The 24,529-nt window shown below is 39.8% G+C and overlaps 2 protein-coding genes across 2 annotated transcripts; both read right to left on the reverse strand.

Annotated features, from left to right (window-relative positions):
• Window positions 1–441: 441 nt before the first annotated feature.
• Window positions 442–1,490, reverse strand: cUnh15orf61 (chromosome Un C15orf61 homolog). Its single transcript, XM_083974183.1, has 2 exons — window positions 807–1,490; window positions 442–707 (listed from the first exon to the last, which is right to left on the reverse strand). The coding sequence occupies exons 1-2, from the start codon at window positions 1,174–1,176 to the stop codon at window positions 580–582; spliced, it is 498 nt and encodes a 165-aa protein (XP_083830309.1). The 5' UTR covers window positions 1,177–1,490; the 3' UTR covers window positions 442–579.
• A 1,659-nt stretch (window positions 1,491–3,149) lies between these two features.
• On the reverse strand, window positions 3,150–23,753 carry iqch (IQ motif containing H; the record flags this gene model as incomplete). Its single annotated transcript, XM_083973516.1, has 19 exons — window positions 3,150–3,233; window positions 3,444–3,552; window positions 4,023–4,084; window positions 4,242–4,364; window positions 5,597–5,755; window positions 8,901–9,187; window positions 9,434–9,554; window positions 14,144–14,332; window positions 14,496–14,768; window positions 15,714–15,895; window positions 15,983–16,066; window positions 17,098–17,164; window positions 18,426–18,965; window positions 19,048–19,235; window positions 19,873–19,987; window positions 22,067–22,186; window positions 22,296–22,299; window positions 23,415–23,509; window positions 23,595–23,753. The coding sequence occupies 19 exons, from the start codon at window positions 23,751–23,753 to the stop codon at window positions 3,150–3,152; spliced, it is 2,961 nt and encodes a 986-aa protein (XP_083829642.1).
• Between the last annotated feature and the right edge of the window lie 776 nt (window positions 23,754–24,529).

Here is a 24,529-nt window from a genome sequence, read left to right on the forward strand (position 1 = left end):
CTGTTTTTTTCCTTTAACACTATTGACTATCTGTTGCATGGAGAGTGATCACTAATTCACCTTCAAGTAAATGAGCTGTGGTAATTTAGGTTCCCATTTGTCACACAAAATGAAGCAAAATACATTGTAATGCAGAACAAATATTTCCTCCTGATATAATTTATAAGACCTTGACCATCTTAAATCATCATTCTCTCCTACACTGCCATCCCATTTGTTGCAATAAAAAACTTAAAACACATTAAGTGTAAAAACACACATTTACCGCAGGCAGTAAATGAAAGAGGGAGTGTGTCATACAGTCCATTCTTTGAGAAATCCTAAACTTTCCATTAAATTTTAATGGAAAGTTAGCTTTCTGAATAAACACTGCCAGTATTGTATGTCAGTGCAATAACAGGCATAACTGACTCCTCCATTGCAACTTTAAATCTTTAATAATTAAACACAAAAGAACACAATAGGGGCAGGAGTGACACTGGATGGCACTTTTGTCAACAGATCATCACCTGGGAGACATGTTGTAAATACACCCGCTATGTATTTTGCACTCTCTTCAAGGTGCATTCAAAACATTGGTTAATACTGTGCGTTTTCGTCTTCTTTGTAGGCGAAATATACTGTGACAGGTCCAACACTTGTCTGCACAGTTTCTGCAGCTCCCACAACCATCCAGCAACCAATGCCATAGGCCAAACAGGGGATGCCTGCAAAACAAAGTACACAGAGGTTATGCTGTGTCTGCAGTGTTTATAATGGAAATTGTAATGAGCAAATGAGTGGATATTAAATATATATACACTGACCCAGATTAATGACTTTCAGCATGGTGAAAAACCTGTCCTCAAAGTCCAGGTTCTGTGGAGGTGCTTTGGTACAGTGGTATTTTATAAAGGGGAAACAGCCTGTTCTCAGTATCTGGTAGTTAGCTCCCTGAACTCTCCAGTTGAAGTTGGACAGTCCGAACTGGTCGTTGTGGACCGAGCTGTAGCGGACACAGTATGAGGTCCAGGGCGGAAGTTTCCGCTGCAGCAGGTGACAGGTCAGCACCTCTGAGGCAGCTGGCCGAGGAGCAGTCCGACCAAACGTGCTCGGAAACAGGGCGACCTTTAGGAAGGTGCTGTGTATCTTCTTCAGAAACCCCTTCATGAGTGGTCCAAAATGTGCTGAACGCATCGCTGCTCTTTGTATTTGTTCACCAGCGCTGCACGTAAACGCCTCGCCGACAAGCCATAGTTAAAACAATCAGCTTTTATACAACTTGCCATTCATAGCTCAGTAACAAGGGAGTATAATGCTCATATCAACACAGTGCAAACGACATAAGAAACACACGTGAGTGTACGTTAGCAAACATGACCGCCGTGAGCTTAACACAATACGCCTTACATAGAGCTGTGAGACACACGAAAATGTCACCTTAGCCAGCTAAGAGACCTGAGAAGACAGCGGTCTCCTTCGCTGCAGCGGTGTGCTGCTTGTCGCTGCTCTTGCTCTGACCTGGTTCTCCAGCTAAAGTCATCCGGTTGGAAACGTAGCGCTGCTGCACAGTTGTTCCTCCTTCGACAGAGTTAATCAACTACTAGCCTACCTGCATTTATACAGCGTGTCGTGTACTCACTTGTTCACCAACTCCCCGTGTCTCCTTAAGTGTTCAGACTCTACACTGTCCTCAGCCCACCCTATAAAACTAGAAAGTGAAAATACAATTTAGCAATTGTTTACAGTCCATAATTCACATGTGAACTATTTTACAAAAAACATGTGGTTAATGAACAAATATTTCCTATTCCTACAAGTATTTACCATGAAGATGCATTTAATAAAGTCCTTTGTCAAGTCAAATCACAAGTAGGCCTAATCCCTTTTTAAAACCTTTTTCATGCACAGAAGCCAGCTGTAACAGTCCTCCATTGAGTACTGGGTTCTTAAGATCTGTAACCCACTGTCTAAGTATTTTGGTCCAATTGTGTATTATGCCAAAAATAACTTAGATTAGCAACTGTATGCACAGATGGCTATGAAAATTAACAAATACCATTCAGTAATTTCAGTAATTACCCTGGATACACTGCATTTCAGGCGCACCTCCCACTCTCTGGATGGGAGCGTGCCTATGTTCCCTCAGCCCTATGTTCCCTCTGGACTCTCTCTACCTATCTGGACTCTACCTATCTGGCCTGTCTAGCCTCTACCTGGTCTTTTTACTAAACTTAACCAACCTTTCTTCATTGCCTAAACCCAACCAATGGTGGGACCAAAGGGCTGAGGGAACATAGGGCCTAATTTTCAGTGACAACAAAAGTTAGAAATGAGGGAACATAGGGCTGAGGGAACATAGGGCTGTGGGAACATAGGAATGACCCCCTCTGGGGATGGATGTAGAGCTGCAGGAAGAATTGGTGAAATCCAAGTCTTTAGCTTTCCAAGCCAGAACCTTCATGAAGTAAAAATACATGTACATCCTATTTGCAAACATTAAACTCAGTGTGTATATTTATTATAAAATATCCACATGCAACTGTTGCAGTAATAACTGTAGCTACAATCTTTAAAGGAAAGTACCTGACATAAAAACTACAATGACTTTCCAGCCGGTTAAAACTCTAGTTAGTAAGCAACACAATAAGGGATATCAGAAAACAGTACTCTTCCCCACTAGAAGCTGTGTCAGAGAAGTAAAGAAATAAATATGGGCAACTTAAAGAAATCCTTTGAAAAACAGATTATAGCTCAAATCAATCACTTTCCCAATGAACCAGCGTCAGGTGTGGCCACAAGTTTGCAGGTGCAATGTATTGGGGAACTTCTTAGCATCTCTTGTAGTTTTTTTTTTATCTGAGCATAAAGTTAAGAGAATGTGCACTGCAAAATGAAACAGCCTTTTATGCAGAATATGCATGAGCACAGCCAGCTCACTCCCTTGTGGAATAGTGCATAGTTTACTGTATTGTGTTTTTTTTTTTATAAAACCACATGGCAGTCTTTGACATTGTTTTTCAGGTATTTATTTGGCAATCTCTGTTCCCCTCAAAATCAGTTCATCTCCAGGGTTCACATGTTCACATTGTACTGTGACGTTAAGACTGGCAAAGACATGATGACTTAACTTGGTGCGAGTAAGTCGAGCTTATCGCTAAAGCAGCTGTTTAAGCAGCATGTTTATCCTTCACCGCTCGCAGCTTGTTTTGAACAGTCATCTGCAGCACATCCTCTATGTCCTTGATCAGCTCCTTCGAAAAACAAACAAAACAAAGTGAGTTTAAACTGCTACTACTACTCAATATTAAACCACACTCTTTCATTTGAAAATACATGCTATTGTGATACATTTCTACAAATTAAGTAGTTACACTTTCTTCAGAAGCAACATAGCTGCTTCACTGAACATGCAAGTTTCATGATGTAGATGAGGAGAGATCATTAAGTCATTAACGTGGTACCTTGAAATTGGTTTCTCCTTGCATCTTAGTGGATGATATTTCCTGATGAATGAGTGACAGATTCTGTGCAAAGGTCACTAGAGCTCCCTGGAGGTCCGCAGAGACCGTTCTATTAATGACACCCCAAACAAACGAGTTTACTAATGATCCCCATGTTGCCAGCTAAGAAACAATCACCTTGTTCATCTGACGGTGGTGGTTAAATGAAACTTTCAGCAGACAACATCTTCAGTCTTTGGGGTGGGAGGTGTGGGGGTGATGAGCACAGCTTGATTTAACTGTTACAGCACTGTGTAAGCTAAAGGATTTGTGTGATAAATATGTTAAATAACCCTCTGCTTAACAACTTGCAGAGTTTGTCGGAACATTTACAAAGCCAGAGGTGGCATCTTAATCCTCTGAAAGAATCGTCTTTGCTTTCAGTCCAGAGAAGTCTTTTATCTACCTAATCCTCTACGGTTTCCTCTTACCATGGTCTATTTGAACAGAGAAAACAAAGCTTAATGTGCTCAGAATTATATCTCCTAGAGATGAAGCCAAAGTTTTATAAATTTATATCATGCAATGAAAAATACTTACATCATTCCAATGTTGCATCGCTCAGTGTTGTCATAAAATGCAAAGGTGGTTCCTTGCTTCCTCTGCAAATCAATCAAAAAAGAGCTCTCATCATGGCATAGTGTAAAATAAATGATTATCTTGTCAGTCATTGTCATGATACTCAGTATAAAGACGTAAGAATTACATAAATACCAGTGACATAAATGACATGAATAAGTTAACTGTGATGGCTTTTACCTTCTTGTTATATTTTATGCCATGAGCCTTGCAAATCATAGCAAACACATTATGGTACAACATCGAAAGGTTGGAGTGAAACAAGCGGCTCCCAATAACTGCATAACGGTGAACCACAGGAGGCTGTAAAAGTAAAAAAAGAAAAAAAAAAAAAGAAACACAAGACAGAGACACTGAATGTACTGTACATGTGTAACTGTTGGCAGTTAACTGAGTATGGGGTTTGAGCAGAAGAGCTGGTGGCGTGTGTAAAATGGGTGGAGATGGCTGAACCCCATACACATGTCCTTAGGGTCACTGCTGAGTTTGGGGAGTGTGTGTGATTAGTGAACGTGATGAGTGTGGGGCATGTGTAGTAAACTGTTGGGCCTTTCTTAATTAACTGCAGGGAGGAACAATTAATGTTTAGAAAACAAGCCAAAACACAAGATGAGCTCGATTGTATGATGCCGACATTGCAAATGTTTGCACAGAATTACTAAATGCACAATGGGCTACTCAACGCATAATACATGTCACCTAATAGAGGGCATCTGAGTATGTGAGTGTCATGAGTAACGCGAGACAGGTTGATTACTTAAAAGTGGCAGGGCTCAAGAGGATAAAAATGTTCCTGTTTCTCTGGCACCTTTGGGAGACAAAAAGCGCAGGCCTAAGCCCCTGTGAGCTCAGGAGATAGCCCATAACTCGCTGTGACGGCTGTGTGTTTGCAGTTGTCAAACACAGGACCCTCACACAACAATAAAAGTGTCCAACAGGGATTTAATTGTGTTTGTAATATGCAGGCCCCTAATGATGGCCACTGCTAAAGCCATTAACCACTGCAGAGGCTCAACTGCTGTAGTGAAGCACCAGGCCACCAACTAAATGAATGTTTGATAAAATAATACAAGTCGCTGACTAACAAGCGTAAACTCAGGCATACTGCTAATAAAAGAAGTCTATTGTTTAAGGCCTGGCACCAGGTTGATGAGGTGTTCAAGCATGCACACACATGCATAATGAAAATGGTATGAATTATTAATGTGTTGATTATTTAGGCTCATCTATCAAAATGATAATGAATTCAGCACCTAAACACCAATTGAGCTCAATGCATAATTAACAGTATTTAGTTGTATTTAACAAAAATGCGGATTAAAACTTGATCTAGCTCCAAGATTACTGTGGTGCTATAGTAATATTCGGCGTGCTTTAGTGGTTTCTTTCTTTTATGATGACAAAAAAAAAACATAATTTGGAGTGGAGAAAAAACACTGCAAACGACTAAAAACATACCATTTAAAACTGATGTTCTGATCGTAAAGAAAAAATTAACACAATGAAAACGATCCAAAAGCATTATTAAATTGTACTTTGGCTGCAGTCTGGTGTTCACAGCATTTCTCTCCGCTCGGCATTGGCACTTCTAAACAGCCTGTGTGGCAATTCAGCGTTCCTCCAGTCATCATCAGAAGCATCTGGGTCATGGCCAGTTGGTCACTGTATGTGAGGTGAAGATCAGCAGCCCACACCTGTAAACAAGACATCATGAACTCCATGTCACAGCAGAGAAAAATAGACACTATAAACTTAATAATTCCAATTTAATCACAAAAATAGAACATCAAAGTATTTCACCCGTCAATCCTTATAAAGAGAAGGGTCAGTACCTTTTAATCCTTACAATCTTATCCATGTTGAGAGGCAGGGGAAAGGAAAACACGGTTAATGGTGTGTGCTCGACAGATTTAGGTAATTCAGTTGTGGGGTGACACGTGCACAAAGTAGATTCTTCCCTGCGTATTTGGACTCGGCCTGCCCTGGGCTAGTTTGTTTGGCTCAGGTCTGATGAGAAGCGAAGTTCAGATATGTATGGTAAATGGCGTCATTATAAGTATATTAAGGGGTCAGGTATGGTCGTAGCCTTCTGCTTAAACAGGGCTAATTTTCTCAATAATAACCTAATAGCTATGCCCTCTCTTCAAAAGTGGCAAATAAATCACTAGTGAAGGAGTTGTTAATAACTAAGTGGCAGTCGGCTGCCTCCTTCTGCTGTTCCTATTTGTCAAAGTAAACGCTCCTGCCACTGAATGCAAATCGCTGCCTGTCTCAACCCTGCAGTCTCTGAAACCTGAGCACTTTATCTCCACTAACACATGGACATCTGACTGTACACAGTAATTGTCTTATATATTTTCGTTTGTATTGAATTTAAATATATGGTAAAAACATAAAGGTCGCTGTCCAGGGTTTCAAAAAACAATTCTGTTCATTGTTAATTAATCCCACAATTATTTTTTTGATTAATACTTTTTCCAACAAAATGTCAGAAAACACTGAAATAGGCCCACAATCACATTGTCCAAGGTGACTTCTTAAGTTGATTGTTCTGTTCATCAACAGTACAAACCCCAAAGATATTTAGTTAATAGAGATTAAAACAAATGAACAAATCTTGACATTTGTTTAAAAAAAAAAACAATATATATATATATATATATATTCTATCAATAGTTGAGTGTGCTGAGTAAGCTGAGCTCACAACATTACTTGCTCATACAACAAATACATAACATGAATGTTATTCATATGTCATGATGATATGAATATCATATGAATGATATTCATGTTATATAACTGTTCTATCAGCATATAATTTTTTTTATACCTGGTCATCTATAAATTGCAGTAAATATTGTAATTCTAACATTTATTTTAAAATACTCTTTAAAATTGCAGAAAAGCTACATTATACTAGAATGCCATGAAAGAGAATATAATCACATAAAGTGTTTCTATTCACACCAAGACAATCACAACAATAACGATCACTCTACATTCATGAACGTCTTGCACTCAGTCACCTTTACTGTTGGTGGTACAGCAGATACCACTGGATAGATGCAAGTCTCTATGCATCAGATACCTGGGCCTGAGTGATGGACACACTCTTCCGACCGATTCACTAGACTCACTAAAAATCATACTCCAATGTCCTATTGTCGCTCTTAACAAAGCAGTGGGAAATGTAAGCCTGGATTGCACCTGTTTTCTATTGCCTTGAATTTTCATTAAAAACCCTGATGCTGCAGCTGGGGCCCCACCATTCCACAATGTGAGGAAAGACTGCAAGGGCAAACATATGTGACCCACTTCTTCCCATCAAATAAAGTAGGCAGCTTTTAGCAACAGGTTTGAATCTAAATTGATGTTTAAATCCAGACAGGTTTGCCCATGTGGCTCTCTTCTGTCTGAGCTGTGTGTGTGGGGAGATGGTTAAGAATCTGTCTTTAATGTTCCCGCTTCTATTGAAGCACATGCTGTTTATAGTCGATTCTTAATTATGCTGTCAGTGAATCACATTCAATTTCAGGTCAACATTGAAACTGAAAATTAATTTTAAGGCTGTCATTATATCATTCTAAACAATCAAGGAAAGGAGTAGCTTCTGCCCCTATTATATGTGAAATAGAACATTTTCTGATTTGAGTGTCACAGGTTTGTCCCTGGAAGGACAATTTAATTTGACTAAATGAAATCCTCAAATGTAAAAACATGTCCCTTTAATGTGAAATAACCGTGGTGAACTACATAGTCGAAATGAGGGCTGTACTGCTTACAAGGATATATTTGGCTGCATTTAAAATAGTGAAGGGAACAAAAAATACCAGTGTATTAAATAAAAAATCAGTTGATTAAAAAATCTTTAAAGTTTCAAGACACAAATTGCATTGTCTGAGCACTGCTTTGCTCTCTGTGTTAACATCTAATCCATAAGATACTACCCTCTAGTGGCAAGTGTGCCTTTAGCTACTGTCTACCTTCATATTTTATTGGGAATCAATTATGGAAGCAAACATTAATAAAGCTTCAAAAGTGAAGGGGGAAAGAAACAAGTAGTGTAGATTTATCGAAATGTCCTGAATAAAACAAATGGTTTATATCTATCTGTTGGACGTGAACACTTTCGGTGTCCTTTTTCATGCCCTTGGTAAAACTGTGAAGTTGCAACAGAGCTTACTCCACTGTTTACAGGATTAGTATTTTATACACTACATTGTAAACAAAGCATTTCATTTTACAGCTCTGGATCAATGTGCAGTTAATGTAGCCACATGTTAGGAGCTGCGCTTAAACCCTCCATAAACCAGTCCATTTCCAATGTCATAAATCAAGAAGGCTTCAACAGAAAGTATCGTAATCCTGACGAATGAGATATGGCTTCGTTTTGCTATAAAATGACAGATTTCAGCAGACCACTGCAGGTAACCAGGCAGGGGTTAAACACTGACAGGACATCCCCGTGAAGCTGCCAAATCACTTTAGAATGACCTATTGTCTGAAAGATAGGTGCCTCTGAATTTCTCGGCGTTGTAAGGTTAAAGGGCAGGCCTTAAATGGTGGAGTCAGTGTATCGACACAATAAGACCTGACAGTTTATTAGATGGCCTTGTCACACATTTGGTCCCTGTGCCCACTGTTTGCCTTGCCTGTTTTCCAGATCCCCGGGGAGCAGTATGGGAGGCACCTATCTGCTCATATGGATCCCTGATCCAACCTAAAAATTGATCTCTTTCACCAATGTGGTGAAATAGAGAGCTTTGACACCATGTGTTGGAACAGCCCAGGTCATATTTCTTTTGGTAGCATGGGGTTAAGGCCTTGTCTCGCTCTCACCTTTTGCTCCATGGTGTTGTGGTTTAAAAAGGTAGCCAGGTCCACGGAGACATAACCCGTGATGCGGTGCTGCAGACAGGTCTGGCCCACTCGCATGCAGATGGAGTGTAAGGTCTCTGGGTGTACCGAGGTCTGAGGAACAGTGGAGCCTATAGCTTCAACTTGACAGGAGCCATGAAGCTGGTCTCCACACGAGAGCATGGTCACCTCACCCCCCGGCTCCAGCAGCAGATCTACTGTCAGACAGGTGACGCTGTCTGAAGTGGGGGAGGCCTCCACCACACCACCTGGACATACGGTGAGAGCAAAGGAACAGGACAGACCACTTCATTACAACATTACACATCAGCATGTTAATCTCTCTCAACAGCTGTTTAGCAACCAACAAATGTAGCATCAAAATTATTCCAATTGTCAGATCGCAAAAGCAACATTTCCGACACTAGGAAGGAAACAGGAAATGATTGCTAGCATATTCAAACAGCTATTTCAGCAGGTGAACCGCATTTTGCTCCTGACAATAGGTACCTGACCTTGCCTGAGGAAGGTCTTCAGGAAGCAGGCCCAGCTGGGATAGCGGGAGGTTTTAGCAGGCCGGGCGTAACGGGCCAGCCACTCTGGGATTTCATCTAAATACCTGAGCTGTACAATGTCCTGCACAAAGAGAGTGAAGTTGCATACAGTGTGAATTCACAGAAAATGAAGTGGCGACAGATCTGAGCACATCGTCTATGTTTGTTACTTCCAACGAAAGACAGTAAAAAAAAAAAAAAAAAGGCTACTTTATTATGTCCCGTTATCAAAGCTTTCCAGGTGTTGGCCACATTATTGGAAATGCCCTTGTGTTATACGGATGACTCCAGTGACGGCTTGTTATCCTTGAGACCTTTGGTGGCTGCTTCAATTTCTGTGCCAGTGTCTGATGGCTACTGCAGGAGGGTCTATCTGTGAGTGACAGCCTATTATCAGAAGGCCTCAGGAGTCTAATGGCTTTAACTTACAGCCACTGAGACAGCACCTGCCCTCAATAACAACTCTCTCCACTGGGCAGCTGATGAATACCTAAGCTAACCCCATCTATCTGGGGATCAATCAGGGCTTGACTGGGATCGATATCGCTCTCGTTTCTGTAACTAGGAAACGCCATAATGGTTTCACCACTTAATTACGCTGTTAATTTCAAACTTTTGTTTTAGGTGTCTCTTAAACAGTTTGGCAACTCAAGCACACTCATTCCTCTGTCAATGCTTTTGGGTTTAGCTTTACTGACAACTATCCAATTAGATTTAGTTTTTTAACATTGAAATAGAATCAGATTTGATATAGTTAAAGTCACAACAAAGGCTTCACTAAACCTTTACTTGTAATTCTATCCATTAGAACTACGTTGGCAGCCTGGTTCAAGTTTTGTTTTAAATACACACTTCAGTTTATTATAATGTTTTTATACGACTATCAGAGGGGAATTTCATTTGGACATACACAATAAAATATGTGAAAACGGTCTGAGAGTTGACTAAAGTCTGAATGGAAATGATATCTTTGTTCTTTCATTGTTCCATCCAGAGCGTTACTTTGTTTGAGTATATGCTGTCTGGCTTCGCTGGAGACAGGACTGGAGATTATGCTGTTGATATTCCAGTCATGTAACAGCCATCATCATATTCAAGTACTGAAAGAGGCGAGGTCAAATGCTACACAGTGATTCCCCCTATACAAACCATAAAGCACACAATGGTGCGGCAAAAAGTGTAAGGGAACGGTTGTCATTTTCAACGGCAGAGCAAGCTCACCCCAGGACTTTGCCTATGCAGTTCACAGAAACAGCAGGACAGGAAGGAAAGAAAGAGAGGTATTTTGCAATAAATTATTTGGACTTAAACTGCGTACAGTACCCCGTGATAGGATTCAAGCTTTACTTTGTGTCCACATAAAGCCAAGCAATCTGGTCATAAATAAAAAAGATGTTGCCCTGCCTCTGTGATTGCCATTTCATCTCTCCATTACATAGTGGAACAACTGAGAAACTACAGTACGTCTTGGGAATAGAATGATATAATCTGACTGGTCATACGTTTTATATGAAGATTTATTTTCTGACACTGACCCACCAACGATTCAACCTCAATCTACCAGAGTTCAAGCCTAATTACATGTGTAATATTAGGTAAAACATTAAGTTGTCACATAATTCTCATCATTGGTTCAATTGAATATCTTAGGAGAGAGACAGCCTCCCATTAAAAACTGCACAAAAAGCATTTATGACCTTCCATTATATGAAAGAAGCCGCATAACAAACACACTGTTAAGAAGGCAAATTCAGTTAGCTGTTAAGTTGTAGCATTATATATCCAAATTCCATGTACACACGGACTGCACAATATTTATACAGAAAACATCTGTATATAATGTCCCTCTACCTCTTCAGTGGTAGTGATTATCAAATGACCCATTTCGTTGACAAACTTAACCTAAATAAGGTGTTGCTCAAGATTTGTTTGTACACAGCATGACAAAAAGAAATACTCCATCTGTTGACGCTATTAGGTGTAATTTTTACCCTCTTGTGCCTAATGATCCATATGCAAGCTGTGTGAGCGCTTAAGTGTGTGTATGGCCCCCTTCAGGCGTTGCATGGGTGCAGATCTACATGTCTTTAACCTCTCTCTGTGTAAATGCTAAAAGAGGCCTGAGGGCTTTCTGCGGGCTGAAACATTATGCTGGAGGCTGCGGGCCTCGCAATATTTAGAGAAGCACACTATCTCCGAGACCTCCGTGGAAGATCCTTTAGTGTGGATGTGATCCCGCCTCCTCTTTCTTTCACCCTTTTAGGCTTTCTTTTGCAAAGCCAGAAGGGATCTGATTGTTGGCATTATTCTGAAAGACCACATGGTATTCTTGTGAGTCAGGCTTCTTCATGCTGAGTCCTTCAAAACAAGCAATAATTCAAAGAATACACACAGTCTGTAGGCAACGGCCTAGCGTGCTCTCTACTTTGACATTGATGATAAAGGGTGTGGGATTTGTATAATATACACTTTAATAACTACTTATTTGTTATTTTTGGTAAACAATAATCTTGGTGAAAAACTGTTGAATTAATATTTAAAATGCATCATTTGATAATTTGTACTTCATTAATAATTAATTAAATTGCTACTATTTCCATAAACATAGCTTTACACATCTATTAACTGAACGCTTAAATGCATGCAAATATTCAGCGTTGTGGGTATCTATCCTATTCACTAGCCATCATTGCAATTAGGTCCAGTTCTTTTCAGCAAAGTGCAACATTAATGAGGGTTATATCTCAAAATATACCGCCATGTTTAAACATCCATCTACAGTTTCTGCTGTGAGGAGATGACAGCAAGGAGATACTTTAATATAAAATATTCATATGTTTGAATCTAATCACCAACATTGCGCTGTAATCTTTCAGCATCTAGAGCCAAATTGCTGTCTTCAATATAAACTAGTACAACATCAGAGGGACAATGTAATACTTTTTAGGGGTTAATTCATTTAAGGGAAAAACAACGTCATAACAAAAAAAAATCATGCAATGAGGAGCACAGGATGTGGGCTTTGCTTTGATTAAAAGAGCAAGGTGTAGAATAAAGGCCAGTTAAAGTGTTGTGTCCATATGGCCCAGAAGCCCTGAGGCTGTCGGCCTACACTGGGGGCCTAGGCACTCTTCCCTCTCCATGGGACCCCAGCTGGTGAAACAAACCCCATTTACTTTCCTGTGCTGCCTCAGCCACCATTATGGACCTTGGCTGTGGCTCAGCCACTCTCTGCCATAATTAACAGCACCAATGCCACAACAATTACAGCCCCACATTGCACATGCACTATGAATCAAAGAACAAGCTAATAGGAACAAAACAGAGTGAGCCATAAGACGCTTGAGATGACTGCTGTTCTTTCAAATGGAATAAAAAGTAAAATCGTTGTGCTCCAAGCCCACAATCATTAGCCTGTAATTAGTCTACACAAAGCTCCGAGTTAAATGGCAAAATACGGTAATTAACACATGACAGAAAATCAAAGGCTACTATGTAAGCATATGAGAAATAAGAGCCAGGGGCTCAGGAGCTGTGTACAGATTGCATCTGTACCAAATGAATAGTTTACTAATGATTATTTACATCTTATTTGTTTTAAACAGGTCCAAGATTAAATTTGAATTTATTTTTTGAGTAAAGTACAAAATAATGTTAATATTTTATAGGATGATTACAATGCCACATTTTTACCATTAAAGATGAGGTATTTGGACAATAGTGTTTTATTGGCTTGGACCCTTCCAGTGAGTGTTACTGAAAAAGATGGACAGGTCAATGCTGTAATGCTAGTAGCAAATCAAAGCATCCAACATGAGGTACAATTAAGCATTTAGTATAACCTGTACTTAAATATATTTGACATATACAGTATATGACATATGTAAGATATTTATATCTTTTGTGAATGTGTTGGGAATTAATTTGCAAAATAGTTTTAGAAAAACTACAAACAAACACAAGACATGTTCTTTTGACCTGAATGTCCACACTGTGATTTAAATGTCACCACCAGGTGAATTAGGGCATTACTATCATTGGACAGGCTTTTGTCTCCCCCACCACATCGACACTGGTTGATATGTGTGCCCCAGAGAATTGATAATGGCTGTGTATATAAACAGATATTTTATGTATTGATTTAATGTTCTATGGCTCTGGGGACAATGCTCAAAATACTGTTCTACAGAGACCAGCATTGTGACTGTTACATTAAGACATCCTACTCTAAGCTAAATGATGGCATCTGTCTGACCCCACTGTGACCCATGCTTTTGTTCATTCATTGACAGAGGTGGATCCTATTCTCAGCTGTCTTAATATCTAGCTGTTACTGTAATGTTATCTGTTGAGTATCTAGTTGTTACCATGTTGACCTTAAATGGCCGATTCCTTGTTGGTATGACTGTAATAATAATAGCAATAAACTTTATTTGTATTGCACTTTTATAAAATCAGGGAGCCATAAAGACATAATAGTAAAAAACATCAATTTAGGGAGAAGCAATAATGGAAATGAATAAAAAATAATAAATAAAAATACAAATCTAAAATTTAAGCTAATTCAGTGAAATATTGCATAGAAATAAAGCTATTAAATGTGCTTTAAGAAGTGGTCCTATAGTTTATGACAGGGGAGGAATGTCATCATACACAAGTTCAAATCTTTACCTGAATCCATCCTGTCTTCCATTGCTCAGGACCATAACGATGGTATTTCTGCAGGGCCCAGTTATAGCAGCCTAGATGGCATACGTCACAGTATGCTGTTCCACGGCCGCTGTGCTCAGAGTCTATCTTGAGGAGCCAGCGCTGCACATCAAAGTTTTGTGTCATAAGCTCAGCCAGTGTTTCATGAAGCTAAACCAAAAGAGAGACATTCAAATTACAAACTAAATAACATAATTAACTACAAATAAAAGTTCAGGGGAAAACAAAAATGTGTTCTGTGTTATTATTTATTCATGAATCTTCTCAGGTTTTAACAGAGTCCCTCTATGCATTTGTGCTGTTGATCTCTGACCTGGTTCAGTGTGTAGATGTCTCCTTGTCCAGGAGGTACGTCAACTTCTGCCCCGGTGAAGATCCTCCGTCCTCCAGACTTGGTGCTGTAGAGCTGGGCAGTCGCTGGTTCTGGCCCCAGGATTGGCACTCCCAGCTCGTCAGCCACTGCCAGGTCATCCACATGGGCCACTCCACCCACAATATAGGCTTTCTTGCCCTGGATCAGGTTCCTGATGCGCTTCAGGGTGTGTGGACTGTACTTTAGGAGGGTAGACAGGCACATGTTACGAGTCTGGAAGAGAAGAGGGGAGAAAGATTACTGCTGGAGCTTAGAGTTGTCCGAGTCTCTTCCAAGGGTTGTTTCTTGACCTGATTTATCACTGTGTACACACAACAGATCTATTATTGTAATAGCCAGCGGGGTTTTGACCTCTCCTGTATTCCAGCAGGTTGAATTGATAAAAGCTGCCTGTGGGAGGCCTCCCCTATCCTTCACATCTTTAATGTGTGCTAGCAATGAGCTCCTTGGGAATACAACTAATTACTTCACATCTGTATTTATTTGATCCACATGGAATTATCCCTTCTGTCACTGGCAGAATGCGCTGCCAGCCGTGGGTAGCAGTGATTCATCTCAGCAACACGTCTGGCACAGTTTAACAACAAAACAGCAGGAAAATCAATAGAAAGAGATGAAGAAGACCATGTCATGTTGCACATTCAATCTAGTGCAAACAGATGTAAAAAGATGACTAGAATGGCTGGATGCAAAAAGAAAATATAACAACACTTTGATTTTTATTGTGTTGAGGTAATCAAAACAGTTCAGAATTTATAAAAATGCAGCAGTTACATGGAATGGGTAGGTAATTAAACCAACTAATATGGATTTTAATTATTTACTCAGCATCAGCCAGAGACCATGAAATAAATGTATTTTAATTAAGTATAACGTAATATAGCTCTAGTGTGTTTACTCTGAAATAACACAGATGTTTAATTTCAAAAGTAGTAAAAAGGAATGAAAAATATAAAAACCGTGTAGCTCTCACAGAACAAGTGTATACTAACAATCTCCTCTGGTACCCTCTAGAGGAGAATTCACAAACTACAGGTCCTTGTACCATCTGTACAGCACAATGCAGACTAAAGAAATTTCCTGCTGAAAACATGCATTATCAAGCTTTGTCTTTAGAGTTTACATTTGCCCACAAAATGTGAATATGATTGACCTTACCGGGAAATAACCTACAGCCTCCGGTACAAGGATGACAAAGCGTCTGATGAAGGATGGGGCCTCAGTAGCTTCAGCCTCAGACCCGTCCGTGGCTCCATCACACTTCAGGAGGCTGGTGTAAAAGTCCAAGATGTCCTCCCCCAGATGCTGGGGGCATATATAGATCACCTCCACGTTTTCATCTAAGAGTATACAGAGTGGACTTCACAAATCACATGCTGACAGTGGAGTACACAGAAACAAGAGGTGAGGCTGTGAGAAGCTCCTACCTCTAACATCACACAGCCTGGTTATTTGGATGTTCTGTAGGATGTCGAACGCCCTCAAGTTCAGTCGCTGGCTCTCAGAGTATCCTGTCAGAACAAGGTCATAAAAACTTACACGAGACATTTAAAGAGAAATTCATATCTTCTGTAAGTGGGTTGATTAAAAATCTTTAGCTCTGCACTGTACAACCACCCTCAGATGTGCATGCTACTAGATTTGGGGGTGGGGTAGTTAAGTCTAATCACACACTAGTGCAATCCGATGATTAATTTAGCTTAATAACTAGCAGGTGCAGTGTCTGTTGTGTGCTGGGAGTCCTGTTGCACCATGTCCAGCCACCGCTGAGCTACATCCAGTGATACCTCCAGGATTTTACTCCATGTCTGTCTGGATTTCTGCCTGAGAGAGAATCCTCAACTGAATCAAGGTAATTAAATGATTGGATTCATGCTAATTAACAACAATGGGGTTCAACTTTCTAATTATCCTTGCTCACACAGCACTCTCTGTAGCCACCCCAAGTGCAAATAAAGCATTCCATCTGCTAGTAATTAGGCTTAATAATTTTAGACAATCGCTCAATGATTTACAATGCACATGCCTGATTACAGTCTAAATGTGAATGCCATGGTGAAATTAGAACAAGAACGGATCATAGCTTGCACTCTGTGTCTTGCGTGAAAACATAGCAACTTCTTCCGCTCGTGTGTGTGTGTGTGTGTTTTTGTTTTGCCAAGCAGTAAAATAAGACCTTTGTGTCTCTTGCAAATATTCAGCATAATGGCTTTTCATTTGCTTAATCTGCAAATTAAATGGCGATTGAGACTAAATTGTTCAGTTCCCTAGCATGGGGACTGTCATCATCCTGTGAGTGCTTTCCTGCAGAGAGTCATTTGAACGAGACAGAGTGCCTCCACCAGGGCCACAGACTGGGGCAGCAGAGTGGCGAGACATAGGATGACTGCTGCTAGATCAGATGTGTGTGTGTGTGTGTGTGTGTGTGTGTGTGTGTGTGTGTGTGTGTGTGTGTGTGTGTGTGTGTGTGTGTGTGTGTGTGTGTGTGTGTGTGTGTGTGTGTGTGTGTGTGTGTGTGTGTGCAGAAGGCAGAGAAAGCTACCTAATGAAGGGATGTGGATAATGGTCCTCTTGGAGGACTGGATGTGTTTCCAGTTGGCTGCCAGATGCTGGGGATGGAGAAAAGGAGTGATCAGAGAGGGGACTGCCTGAGCATGTACATACGCTCTCTCTCTCTCTCTCTCTCTCTCTCTCGCTTACACACACACACACACACACACACATACACGCACAAACACACATGCACACCCATACACACACAAATCATCACATCACAGCATAGCTAAAACGCATCAAGCCAATCTCTCTCTGGGCGAACAGAAGCAAACCAAGCATAAAATACCACCTTAATTAAATTAAGCGTTTACTTTAGAAACATCTTCTCACAATTAATTCACTAGGCAAGGTACATGATGCTACTGCCAGGGGAAGATTAGCAAGCTTAATTAACAGGGTATGAATGTTTATAGAGTGAGAACATACATTTAGTGCATGTATACACACACGGGGATGTTAAAACTAAATGAACTTGTAGACACTAATTAATATTGTGTCAGCGCTCTAGAAGATGTTCAGCCCAGATGACAGCACAGACACGACATCGACACCAAATGGGATAAAATTCACAGAGCATTATTCACCTAGAAAAATGTGCTGTCACACTGCCTTCTCGAGGGACTAAGTAGTAGAAACATTTATTTTCTTGAGCTTCAGACTGTTTAAGTTCTGCTATGGCTGCTATGGCTGAAAGGCGTTAAAACTGTTTGGACATGTTGGGCATAAAAGCTGTGATAACCAGGAAAAAACAGTAGTGAAATAAATTGGCTCTCATTGTTTAACAAGACACCAAGAAAATTAAAAATTAAAAATGTAATTATCTAGTCTTATTGAAGCAATATTAAACTGCATTATCAGTAAATTAACGAGTTTTGCTATGGTTTATGTTTTATCCATTTAATAATCTATAAATAAACCCCAATAAAACCAAGACCTCCACATGACCCACTGAAAAATAAATCTTTACATATGCTGCTGTGTTCACAAGATTTCTAGTTGCAAAAAAGAACTTCCCTTTAAAGTCGGATTTTATTGTGGAAAATTACTACAACCACAACACATTTGTAACATTTTATATATAACATTTATATATATATATAATTCTGATATTAAAAGGAATAAAAGGAAAGAACCAAAAAGACAAAATGGAATCCTATACATCCAAATTTAGGGTTTGTCATATTCAATTTAGAAGCAATGAATAAAGTGCTGAATCTGAAATGGAAAAAAAGATACATAAAGGCAAGCTTTGAAAAGGAGAAGGAGAAATATTAAGTAAGAGAGAAAAGAGCATTTGGATAGAAGCTTCATCACCTGGGCTCTGCTGCGGTAATTCTCCAGCTGTCTGAACCGCCGGGCCTGCAGGGCCTTCCTGACACGACGCATCTGAGTGTGCATCAACCATGATATGGTGATGGTCCCTACCGCCCACTTGCGCCGGCAGTGGCGCAGGTAGGCTGTCCGGGCTACGTAGCGCCTCCAGCAGGACTGGATGTGGATGGCAGCCGCCTCAATGCCTCCTTCTCCCTTGTAGCGCTGACCTGGGCGTAAGACCAGACCCTGTACCTCCTCCCAGTTTTCAAGTACAGAGAGGAGGTCGTTTACTGGAAGTGCCTTTCTCCAACCAATATCCCAGCCATGGGCGAACTGCACCAGCCGTTCTCCACTGACTTTGGCTAGAGGCACAGCAAAATCCCTGAGCAGCTTTACCAGGGCCTCCAGAGCATATACAACACTTCTCCAGCACAAGCTAAAGCTCTGCTTAAAGTGACGGAAATCAGCTGCCATTGGGTTGATCCTTCCCTTTGTGATGGTAAAGGGATATTTACTGGTTCTTACTGACGCAGGTTGATTCTACAAAACACAGTGAAATGACTGTGAGGCAAAGTAGACATTGAATAAATAGTTAATAGAATTCAAATATCATTGATTGTACCTGTAGACGTTTAGGGATACAATCACTGGTTGTTTGTATCAAACTCTTGTGGTCCATGCTCTTGGAGGTTGTGGAGGGGGGTGGTGTCTTGGTGGTCGAGAGCGGCGTGCATTTGCTGCTTGTTTCTTCACATGTGGATTCAGTTTCTGTTTCCCATTTCAGTGGCTTATGACATCTGGACTTCAAGGCTATCAGACCGTAAGTCACAAACAGACAGGCTGAACTATCAGTGTCACTGGCAGTCATCGCTCCTGAATAACTTGCTGTCCCTAGCTAAACAATAAAAGAAATGGAAAAACTGAAATGGGACTGCAAAACAACTATTGTTGTAGCAATAAGCCTTTACAAAATACTGTGGCAGCACAGGTTTTCAGTTTACAGGTAATTCCAAAGGTAGAGCTTTTATACAAATTAAAGACCATGTCTTTCGTTCGACATCATCATAATTTTTTACATTTTGAAATACAGTATGTAGCATAAATATAACCTAAGATAGAAAATCATGTAAAATGTATCTTCTGTACAGCTTTTAAAGAGGCACTAACCCATTCTGGAGGAATGTGAATAGTCTCTGGGGTGAAGAGAAGCAGCCTTGTGCTGGATCAACATACGAAGCAAACTTGCATCTGGCACTAAAGAAAATACTTAATAAGAACAAAAAATCTTTCAAAACATTGTATATGTCCTTGTTTATAAAAATGTTACGCAAGGCAGGATATATAAAAAAACAAAAACATACAAACTAATGATAAAATAGTAGCATTTGTCTGGAGTGTGCCAGAAATGAGGGACTAATGATGAGAATTTCGGAGAATGTCTGTTTACCTGTCCCTGTGTCTGTCGCTGTGTCTTCTTCGGGTATTGCCAGGCTGTGACGGCCCTTTGGTCCAGAGCCTTGAAATCTCACTTTAGGGCCAGTGATAATCCTCTGATGTGTTTCCTGAGCCAAATATGTTCAGAAGATCACAGGTTATCCATCTGATACAAATAAAACCAAAGCAGTGCTATAAGGTCCTAATCATTTCCTGCTGGGGTTACAGCTGTTAGGCTGTAAAATGTCAATCTTTTCTTCTGTGGTTTTTCTAAATATCAATCAATTTACTAGCACAATGAGTATGAAGGAGAGGATTTATACATTATTACAAATTATATATTTCATTAATTTAATTAGAATTTGGAGGAGCAACTGCAAGGCAAAGTAGCCAAGACATATGACTCATACTAAAATATTACAACTCATAGCATACCTCCTAACTACATTTTTATGTACACCAGTATCATAATTTTTTTAATTAAACGAAGATCTTATTTAAGAAAAACAGGATATGAATTTGAAGCCTCAACTATTTCAAAAAAAATTTGTGACATGTCTTATTATTTAAATAACAAAAAAACAAAGTTTGTGCTGTTAATCCTCCACACTTGTCTCCCAATGTCCTCTCCTTCATTCTCCTCAGACCACTGAGCTCTCTGACAGACCACAGGTAGTAGCCAGGTGTTGAGAAAATCTCCCCTCAAAGGCACACATCTGTTTCAGCTCGGGTTGGGAAAAGGTGGCACCTTTTGTTAAACTGCTAAAATGCAAAAGCTCATTCCCTGGCACGGGCACGGAGTGAAGAAGAGCTGGCCTGAGTTGCAGGAGTAGGCAGCAGGCAGAGAGCCAGTGGTTAGCAGTTGGGGAAGCTACGGCTGTCTTATTGGCATGCTGGACCAGGTACCCACTTCTGTCCTGAGACAGCTGTAAACCAGTAGCCCATAGCACAGCAATCAGGCGCCTGTTTCTTTAGAAGAATGCTGATGTGCTGCAATCTGCTGCTTTCCGCTTTCTGCAGCCAGTTCTTTCATCTCTCCCATATGAGAGTGACAGTCTTGGCCTCAATTTCTCATGTCAGATATAGATTACCAAAAACATATTGGAAAAGAAAGTGCGTAAAAATATATCTAAAACTAATGCCGACCTTTGCAAAGATTAATTTGTTTTCTGTGACAAGTGTTGGCTGTCATCACTAATCCGAGTGACCTTTATGTCATCATTCCTCAGCGCATGAGACTTGAGGAATCTTACGACTTCAACCTGTACTATCACTCTTCACTCCAGCATAAACGGTCAATTCTGGGGAATAAGGGAGGCAGTGTCAAGGAAAGGAACAATTATATCCAATTTATTTTGGCAGTTGTAGAACCTCTTGTGATACTTAATAAAATCTTTCCTGGGGCATTATTTTAAGTTACAAATAATATCAACAACAACTTGGGACTCGGAATCAATTTCTCAGTGCACAAAGCAAATAACTGGAGGACATTATTCTGATTCTAGTTTAAGACTTCATGCACTGACTGCTGTCTTTTGTGGCAGCAAGATTTAAGTGTGATGAGAAAATCTGCTCCATAACTAAGAAGCCAGTTTCCCCAACAAATAAGTTCAAATTCTCCTGGGCGTTAAGCTTGACAAAGCCACAACAGTTGAATGAACCGATCAACCACTCTACGATCGTCACGTAGACCAATATGGCAACAAACTGCAGTGCATTATAAAGGGGGAAAACAATCCACTTTCACTTCAGTTCCACAGAGAGCCTGAATGGTTGTAGCACAGTACTATTTTAAAGCTGAATTGCCGGACTTTTAAATATAGATTAATGACCATTACATTCATGCCCTTTCTAAACAATTTCACGCAATGCTGATTAAGCCCATCGGTGCCAGGTACATCTCTCTGTTTTCCACAGAATTGGGATACAGATGGCCCAAACAACATGCTGTATATCGGAACTATTTCTATAAACCTTATTTAACCTTTTACTTAAATAGGCAGCCTTATTGAAATCATGATCTCTTTTTCAAGACAGGGCCGTGTAACAGTATGAACACTTTACTATAGAGATGCACATAGAGTAAAATTATCCACAATCAGTGGTTGCTGTAAATTCTATAGAAAGCATGAATTGCCCCAGAAATGTAATACTATGAATTTACAACTAAAACTCAATTAACCTACATTAATAGTCGGATTACTCACTGCATTTGTGCTCCTCTTGTGGACATCAGGAAGTGTTATCCCACATTTCTTATACAAAATGGCTCTGTTATTTGGGTGAGAAGGATTGCACAGCAAACGCATGGCTACTGGCGACTTGTGCTGAATGAAACAGACAGGAAAAAATTCAGAATTTCAATTATAGCACGATGCACTGTAGAAAGGGAAATGCATGTAATCCCCAGTTGACAGCTGATTGAATATGTCTTACACTACTAAAAAACAAGGAAGTCTGGTACAACAGTTCAGCTGTAAATCTTACCTACACCAAGGTTATAATGTTCAGTAAACTTTAAGAAGGTTTTTGATTAAACTGTATGACAATTTTGGAGGTTGTAGTCTGCTTAGCTGCGTTGCATTATAAAGAGAAGTGTTTCTGTAGTCTACCCTCACTGATGTGATGGAATGGTGAGAATAAGACAAAGACCAATTCATATTATACAGTAATTCAACAACACAACAAACTGCATCCAGAGTGATCATAAAGTAGTGCCAATACACCCATCAAACAGTTAAAAAAAACAAACCCAGAACATTAAATCTGCAATGGAGGTAAGATTTACTGCAAGACGGTTGAACCTTATAAACTGACAACAGTTACATATGCCTAATAAAATAAGTGTATCTTTGTCGTGATAATGTTTTTTATTGTACTTCTCTATCACACCTTGTCTTCTTTTGTCTTTTGTATCTGATCTGACCATTGTAATGAGAATCCTCTAGATTTGCTCCGTTTCAGTGAAACAAGCTCTTCTCTGAATAAACTCTTCTCCCCCCACAGAAGTATCTATCAGTAGTTATACAATACAGCAAATACAGGTTAAGTAAAAAATCAGAGCTACCAGACTTTGCTGCTACCAGTTGAAGTGCATGTGGTAACCACCTTTCAACAAACCTGTCTGTTCCCAAACATAATCTCACTGCAATTTTCTTACACTTTTTCTCCATTGTGTTCAAATGAGGGGCTGTGGCTTGAAGCAGTGTCTTGTCTGTTTTAATATGTAATACCACATAATAGTTCATTTAATTTCTTATCCTACAGTCTATATTGTACCTTTTAATCTACATCATCAAGTAAAAACAGTGTTCAGATGTGAATTTGAATCTTAATCCACCTTTTCTGGTGATGAGGATGTGAGATGATGTGAAGGGTCCTCTCTTTGTGGACGCACATCTGTGAAAATCTCCAGAGCAGGTTTCCTGTGTAAAATCTTTGTTTCAGACTCACAATATCCATCAGCAGATGCAATCCTAAATGTATTTGGTGAAACAGCAAAGAAAAACTTCATCTTCACCAAATTTCGATCTAATTTGTTAAACATACTCTTACCATTTGGGAATCTGCTCAGTCTTTTTTAAGTCTTCAATACTTGGAAGAACCAGTAGCTGCTCAGTCACAGTTTTAAGATAATCCTCTGCATGCTTCTGTTTACAATATAATAACACAGAAATGGTCATTATTTTCTGGATGTTTAATTTCATTGTGATCACATTCACTATTTAGACTTACCTTGATGTTGCTCTCTGTTCTGCGAATGGCATTGTCCAGGGCTTGAATGTCAAGTGCTTTGCCACTCTCACTGACAGCAATTTTCTCAAAACTACACTTGAGTTGTCTCAGATCATCTTGAACCTGAAATTTGCAGTATGCAACAACAGACACTTTCATTTTTAGCTTAACACTTCTGTACATGGCTAATTTAGCTAAATTTCTGAGTCTCAAAATAAGTCTAAACTTTGTCTGTGAAGCACTGTAGTAACGTTAATCATATCAATTAGCAAGCGTCGAGTATAACGTTAGCCCACGAAAGTTAGGAGTTGTTCTCCGAGCAAAGTTAAATAACAATACCTGAACTAGAACTTCTCCCAATGTATCTTCGTTTTTACGCGTATGGGACATTTTTTCCATTTGGACTTTAATAAAATTACTTTAAAATGTGCCACTTTATCATAATGATGAGTTTGGGATAAGCTACCAATCGAAAACAGTACTCGTCATCATGACAACCAGGGACAAACATCATGACAACCAGGGAAAAACACTGTAATGTATTTCTCCCCGGGTTAGGACTGTCAGGCAACTTTTGCCGCTCCCACGTCTTTCGCTACAACTGGCAGAAAAAATGTCCCAAAATTGCTTGCATACTTTAAATGTGTTTCATACATTGAGGTGAGGATATATCTCTATTTAGTAGACCTTCTGGGGGAGACCTTGCTTAGCCTGAAAGACAAAAATCAGGGCCCCCTGAACATCAGAACACAGGACACGAATTCAGCGCATCAACCAAGTGCTACTCAGGCTTTACTAAATACTAAAATGAACGCAGTGTCTTCAAGTATGCGCACTATATTTGTATGCATAAGTCCCCAGTAGAAACTTGTAAATGCATATGTATGTATAAAAAGCTTTTCGTCCGGTTTCTGCTTTGAAATGTTGCACCGGAA

This window comes from Trachurus trachurus (assembly GCF_905171665.1).
Source record: "Trachurus trachurus genome assembly, chromosome: 6".
Classification (NCBI taxonomy): Eukaryota; Metazoa; Chordata; class Actinopteri; order Carangiformes; family Carangidae; genus Trachurus; species Trachurus trachurus.

Bases quoted from the DNA above. Each gene is read 5' to 3' on its own strand.
- cUnh15orf61 (XM_083974183.1), bottom strand. From the start codon at position 1,176: ATGCGTTCAGCACATTTTGGACCACTCATGAAGGGGTTTCTGAAGAAG. The intron at 708-806 runs GTCAGTGTATAT...TTTGTTTTGCAG, and splicing joins GCTGAAAGTCATTAATCTGG to GCATCCCCTGTTTGGCCTAT.